We start from the raw sequence: 6,948 nt of genomic DNA on the forward strand, positions 1-6,948 counted from the left end.
CACTCAGTGCCTCCAATATTATATGGAAAAGAGAAGGAAGAAACAAAGGGGAGACTCTGTGGCGTTCACTGATTCATTGAAGAAGTTAATGGGCACAATGCTTCGCCCCCGCTTCCCCTGATATCCAAATGTCGTCATAGAGTGCCCCAACTGCGATCGTATTTAATGCCGTTCCTCACTGCCACTCACTCAATTACTTTTAGGGGCGAAGCTCCTTAAGGCGGCACCCGTTCGTCCCTCGTAGTCGTAGTCGTAGTAGTCGTAGTGCGTAACCAGTCTTACGCTTTGACCTCCAAGGTGGTGCCGGTGGGAGATTTCTCCTGTGCGTTGTTGAACAATAAAAAATTCGCAGCGTGCGCGTTAACTAAAAGCCGAATTCTTCTGTCTCTCATTCCCCAGCAGCCATTGGCATGTTCCAGTAGGAAACGTTAGTAGAAGTAGCAGTGTAAGTGTTAGCTAAAAGGCGACTTCTTCTGTCTCTCATTCCCATTAGCAGCCATAGTTTACCTCCAAGGTAGTCCCTGGTGAGATTTCTCCTGTGCGTGATTAAACAGTAAAAATTTTGTTCAAAACGCCGTTGATTGATGAAATAAACCAACGAAAGACGCCAGATGTTTTGTAAAAGCAAAACGAAAGAACGCCAGACGTTTCTAAAGCAAAACGAAAAGACGCCAGCTGCTTAACGAAAGACGCCAGATGTTTTCTAAAGCAATAGTTTTCTAAACACTGCAAGTTCACAGCGTACATGTAAAATTAAAGTGAGCTGCAAGTCGTCATAACTCGTCGAACTTTTAGTATAAACGCGCCCGATCTCACGTCGGTGATGATGTACTGGGCAGAATTCACGGAAGATTCACGGTTTACCGATGAACCTCCACAGCTTTGCCCACTCATCATCATTCACTCCGTGGATATGCTGTGATTGTTTTGCGTTTAGTGGTCGACACTAATACTCCTTTAAATCGCGCATATATTCAGGCTCGTGCGTTAATAGCTTGTGTATTTATAGCCATCATTTGGGATACATTGTCGTAGATAATAGTGTTTCTCGTGTTTTATTACACCATGCTTCCCTCTGTTCCTATTTTAGGTTGTCGGGGAGCCTGTCATGGCTTCGAGTCATCTTGTTATGGCCCAGAAGCAGTAGTAGAGGATACACCAGCGCCGGTTGGCACTGTGGCAACCTTGGTGGACTTCGGGGCATCCTGTGCTGTTGGCACATAAGAAACTGTTGAAGATGAATAAGTACTGGTACTATCTATTGAATCCTTTGAGAACGTCGAGTTTTCCTGTGATGGCGCAGATGGACGAATCGCAGGTGAATAGCTGTCACTGGGTTTAGTAGCTGCCTGTGTCGACTTCAAGTCATCCTGTGATGATGGCACATACGAAGTGGTTGGATACGCATAGGTACTAGTCCATTCTAGGGTAGACTTCGTGATCTCCGAGTCTTCCTTTGATGGCTCAGAGGGGCTAGTCGAAGTTGCATATGTACCGGTAGATTCCGTAGTATCCTTTGTCGACGCAGAATATTCCGTGGATAGTATAAGAGGAGTGGTAAAAGGAGCATCGGTGGGGGTAGTGTCTTCTTCGCTTTCGTCACTTTCACCGCCAGTCTCGGCATTGTCGTCCCCGTCGACGTCATCGGTGCTGTCGTCACCGTGGTCGTCGTCTTCAGTGTCCCCTTCGTCCTTAGCTTGTTCAATAAAGCGGATCCTGTACAAGTGGAATGAAGGCTGGCGTCGAATGCATGCAATAATAAAGAAAAGTGAGAATGAGTCTTCGCGAACATTTTGTTTTGCCGTTGTAAATTATTACGAACAATATAACACTGCTTAGTTGGACAATAACGTGAACTGAATTAGCTTCTAAGAAGGTATGTATTTTTGCTTGAGAAGTACATCTCTTCTAATTTTGTGGTGGGACGCTGCTTTCGAGAAAAGATGACACAACATTACATGCCTTGATTTTCGTCGCGGCCGTTTCGCCAGCACGTTCGTGTGACGTAAATGATCTCGAGTATGTTTTCATATTGGCGCCATTGTGCCTAGTAACACCCTAAACTGCGCTAAATACAATGATTGATTCCTTCGGAATGCAACGTAGTCGATCCTATTTATCAAAAGATTCATTTATAAACCATTGAGTTAGAAGTTTAACTAGGTCCTGGAAGGCTCGCTCGAATCCATTGATATCATTGTGAAAGGTGCAATAATTAGAACGAGACGTTGGCACTCAGCTTTCTTTTTCGCAACCCTCTTAGTTAACGAAGTCTTGTTCGGTAAACCATTTTTTTTTCTGCATGGTAGAACAATTTTTAAAGGGCAGAAAAAAAATTGTTGTTTTTTGTTTACCGTTAACGGGCCATTTTACGTAATGACCGTCGTCCTTTCCATTATACCATTGGCACTCATTGCGTTACCTGCTGTTGTACCTATGTTAGGCGCCGATATTCAGCACACCCATCCCACACACACACACACACACACGCAAACACACGCACACACAAGAGAAAGCTGCTCGCACCAAGCAAGCGTTACGTTACTGTGTTTGTCGCAATTAGCATTCCTGACGGACAGCTTCTTTATTCACCGGTATCTTATGTGTACAGTGCCGCAAAAGAAAAGTTGCGTTCGTTCTGATAGGGAATCTCAAGGCTGTAAAGCGTAACAAGAGAAATTCGCTTTAATGAGCACATCACACAGGCGGTAATATGATCTTAGAGAAAGAATTTCGGCGTGTGCTCTTCGATAGCTGTGATGGATTGGTTTCACTGCCAACCACCCGCGGTGGCCTGGTAGTTATGGTGCTCGACTGTTACCGACCACTGCGAATACCCACAGCTGCGGCCGCATTTCGATGGAGGCTGAATCCTATAGGCCCATTTCCTTGAATTTATGCGCACGTTAAATAACCCCAGGTGCTAAATATTTCTGCAGCCCACTACACCTTTCATCATAATCATATCATGGTTTTGGGCCTTAAAACCCGAATACTTACTATTATTTGATTGATTAAAAATTACGATATATTTTATGGGAGTGCGTGCGTATGTGCAATTCTGTACTTAAATTAGCGAATTTCACTAGCCGTCAAGAACAAAACATATGAAAGGGACCGCATTGCTGCATTATGCCAGTATAACAAAGGCAACGACAAAGAATGTATGCCTGCCCATCTAATAAGAGTAATCAATCAATGAAACGTTTATTTTACGTGCCCAGGAACAACCGTAAGGTCTTTGTACTGGCGCACGAAAAAAAGAAAAAGGCCAACATTCATAATGAAATATCAGGGATAAAAAACGTTATAAAATTGCACATATACAACTATGCGCAGGCAGAAAAAAAAAGTCAACAGTGTACGTGGCTATGTAAGTACGGTGCAAAGCTCGGAGCAGAACAACGACTGGGAGCCGTGAAAAACATCGAGCTCTAAAAAGTACGCATTGTAAAGACGTTGTATCCTGCCAATGGTCGAATGTTCACAGAGGCAGGTGGTTACATGAAAAGGTCTCTTCTCGCTGGTCAGCTTACGTGGAATTCGGAAATCAAGACAGTTGAGCAGTACAGGGCAGGATATGATACCATGCACAAGCTTGTAAAGAAATAACAGATCAGCGCGATTTCGTCGCCAGCAAAGTGATGGCAATGATAATGATGCAGCAGCGTTAGAACGATATCCAGAGTCATTTCTGGCGACTCTGGATGATAATAATAATCAATCAATCAATCAATCAATCAATCATTTATTTAACGTGCCCAGGAACAACCGTGAGGTCTTTGTGCAGGCGCACGCAAAAAAAAAATCAATAAAAATAAACAATACAATACAGACAGTCTTCAGAAATAAAATAATAATAATAATAATAATAATAATAATAATAATAATAATAATAATAATAATAATAACAATAATAATAATATTAATAATAATATTAATAATAATAATAATAATAATAATAATAATAATAATAATAATAATAATAATAATAATAATAATAATTTGTGTTCGCTCAATGTAAAGAATCTACGAATTTTTTTTACTACAAGCTTTCGATTTATTTTTTAACTGCTAGCATAGTGGGAAATTGGTACAACTGGGTGCCTAAATTAATTTACAGTGCGCGATTCTTTATTGAGTGGAGGCGGCAATTCAGAGGTGTTGACCACAAAATAAGTCGCAATTGCTTCCCTGTAATATCACTGTACTTCATGAAACAAACACTGGTTTCAGAGGTTAAAGATATACTTTTTATGCAACTAGCAAACACTTCTCATCTATTGAGAACTTGATCATCGCACATTGACTAACTTTTTAAAGTGCACGCGTAGTCAAAGGTGACGATGAGTAAAAGCGCGAAACCTCAGGAATGCTCTTTTAAATTTTTTTCACAGCCTATGGTTCGTTTCCTTACTGTACATTTATGAAGTGTTGTAGGTTTTCTATCAAAGCAAGAAAGCAGGCCTGCAAACCAGTTAATAAGTAATCGGAGAATCACACTGAATAAACGCATACAGGTTATGCGACGGTGTATCTGGAGCTTTGACACAAGTTAAGCCAACTGCGTTTCCCTGGACTTTTTTCTAGTGATTGAAAACAAATTACAGTAAGAACGAGAAGTGGGCGAGTGAGCGAACAAGGTAAACAGGTGGCCGATGATTTCAAAAAACTTGGTGAAGCAAAGTGCCTAATAGAATCCCTAGGAGCATATTGTAATTACCGAGTGTTGTCGCGAATATAAGTATGAGAGTATTCTCTATTATCAGTAAACGTAGCTAAGCTTATTACTTTAGTTAGCGATCCTTTTAATCTATGGTTATCATACTTTCATCTTTCGTTAAAGGTTGGAATCTTCGCATGCGAACCTGAGAACAGTAGGGATACGTCCGAACTATATAAACATTACCAGGTTGCACTGCACTCGAATCAGTTTCAGGGACCTTTTCTGAAGGTGGTACGACCATGCTGAAAAGAATGTAGCAAAAAATTCATTACCAGCTTTACTGAAGTCCACCAGGTGAAAACATTTGCTAATGCATCAACCAACATGCTACGCTTTTGCGCGTGAGGCAAGACACCGTTAGCGTATGCGGCTGGATAACTTCGAGTAGGAACCGCACAACAAAAAGTTAATTAGGTGGTGCCAGCCGTCTAAATTATGGTTTACAGTGTTAATGTTGGTGGCTTGATTTCTGGTTGTTTACCCTACCAACGAGTGCACTATCGCAAAAGTCATACTGTGACTTCAAAATAAAGAAGTAAATGGGCAATGAGTCACCGAAAGCAGAGTACATACACGATATGAAAATTCGGGCGTTAGTTAAAATTCATCAATTAATGCGATAAAAATATTTTGCCCCTGTTAGTGTGCTGCTCAAAAAAATGTGTATGTAAATTTCACACTCAGCAGAAACTAACATTCAGGACGCTGAATTGATTCCTTAGAATAACCGAAGGACTTTCTATATGAGAAGACGTGTTCTATCACAGCTTTTTTTGTTGCAATAAGTAATTTGATCTCGTGAGTAAGCTTTGCCTGTGATCATGGTGCAAACTGTTTTCTTGCTAATGAAGACTTGAGCACCAAGAGGCTCGGAATCCAAGAAAACAAATTTTTTCAACATATTAGAAATTGAAATGTAATGTGTTTGATCTTGTGAGCTTAGCAAAAAGGGTCCGTTCACTAGATAATCCTCCCTTGTTATCTGCAAAAGAGCCAGTATCAACAAACCAACAATATGGACGAAGAGGCGGCACTACATACCTGGCACAAGTGCGGCAATGACCAATACGAGCATAAAATAAATGTTACGCATGTTGGAAGTACTGATCTGTGGTCGCAGGTACACGAAGTGAGAGCAGCACTTGCTTGACTAGAAGGAAACTCTCCAATGGAAAATGCAGTCTGCTGCAGGCCGTTCTTATTTATACGCTTACGGTTACGCAAAAAATATAACTCAAAGCTTGCATTGTCGTAGGCAAGCACGTACACTTCATAAATTTGCACTTTTGACTGCAAGCAAGTCAGCTTGAGACAGAGCAGCAAGGTCGTGCTGATGTTTGTTACTACGTTGCAGGGCAATGTGACAGCAATGCTTTTTCGAAACGTAAAGCAACTAGCTAACAGAGTGCCTTGAGAGGATCTGTGAAGGGATGGCTCGTTATTCGCTCGCTTCATGTTTTTCGCCGTCATTCAGAGGAACCCCTGACGCACTTCCGATGTAAATGAAGTATAGATGTCTGCAAGTTTCGATAATTTAGCATTGTGTCTATGCGAATATGTGCTTGCTTACAGTCACCATGCGCTGGAGCTTCTGGAATGAGACGGAAATCAAGAACACAAAGGCTAGCAAGCGGAAGAAACAAAAATGGCGGCTAAGTCGCAAAACTCTTCTTTCGTAAGTATTTTTTGCCATTGGCCGGTTGTCTTGCCTTATATGTTCTGCATTAGTAGTTGCTGAAATTTTGTCTTACGAGGCTATTCAGCGCAAGAACGTTGTGTGAATACTGGCCCCGGACTTTACGTGAACAATGCAGAATGCGCCTGTGGCGCCTAGCCTCTAGTGTGGCCACGCGCACACGCGATGAATATTTGTCGTGAAATCTCAGATTCCTTATTAATAGGCAAGAGTGTCCATAATTAGAAGCATGTGGCATGCGGTGAACCACCAGTGACCAGGCTTCTGAGCGTACCGATTTTAATGTCATCTTGTTATTTTGGGGCTCTCACATGCCATTGTCAGCGATTGGGGCGTCCTTAAAAAGCGAGAGCGTACACAGAGCCCTAGCGAAACACGTGGTGCTATTCGGCGCAAATCTGAGTGCTTAAATAGTTCAGCTCGCGCTCACAAATTCAGCTGCTGCTGTTTGCATGTACAGTAGGTCCTTAATTTGCGATGTTTGCGTCATCCTATGAATTTTATTTCCAAAGTGATAGCTATAGAA

At 41.7% G+C, this 6,948-nt stretch overlaps 1 protein-coding gene across 1 annotated transcript; it reads right to left on the bottom strand.

Moving 5' to 3' along the window:
• Positions 1-1,072: 1,072 nt before the first annotated feature.
• Positions 1,073-5,901, bottom strand: LOC119390846 (uncharacterized). The gene is made up of 3 exons (XM_037658558.2): positions 5,768-5,901; positions 4,910-4,968; positions 1,073-1,736 (listed from the first exon to the last, which is right to left on the bottom strand). The coding sequence occupies exons 1-3, from the start codon at positions 5,817-5,819 to the stop codon at positions 1,128-1,130; spliced, it is 720 nt and encodes a 239-aa protein (XP_037514486.1). The 5' UTR covers positions 5,820-5,901; the 3' UTR covers positions 1,073-1,127.
• Between the last annotated feature and the right edge of the window lie 1,047 nt (positions 5,902-6,948).

This window comes from Rhipicephalus sanguineus, chromosome 4 (assembly GCF_013339695.2).
Source record: "Rhipicephalus sanguineus isolate Rsan-2018 chromosome 4, BIME_Rsan_1.4, whole genome shotgun sequence".
Taxonomy (NCBI): Eukaryota; Metazoa; Arthropoda; class Arachnida; order Ixodida; family Ixodidae; genus Rhipicephalus; species Rhipicephalus sanguineus.

What these genes read in the sequence shown, in the direction of transcription:
- LOC119390846 (XM_037658558.2), bottom strand. Translation starts at nt 5,819, where the DNA reads ATGCGTAACATTTATTTTATGCTCGTATTGGTCATTGCCGCACTTGTG. An exon ending in CATTGCCGCACTTGTGCCAG is followed by an intron (nt 4,969 to 5,767) that starts GTATGTAGTGCC and finishes CATTCTTTTCAG; the next exon opens with CATGGTCGTACCACCTTCAG. An exon ending in TTCGAGTGCAGTGCAACCTG is followed by an intron (nt 1,737 to 4,909) that starts GTAATGTTTATA and finishes ATTCGACGCCAG; the next exon opens with CCTTCATTCCACTTGTACAG.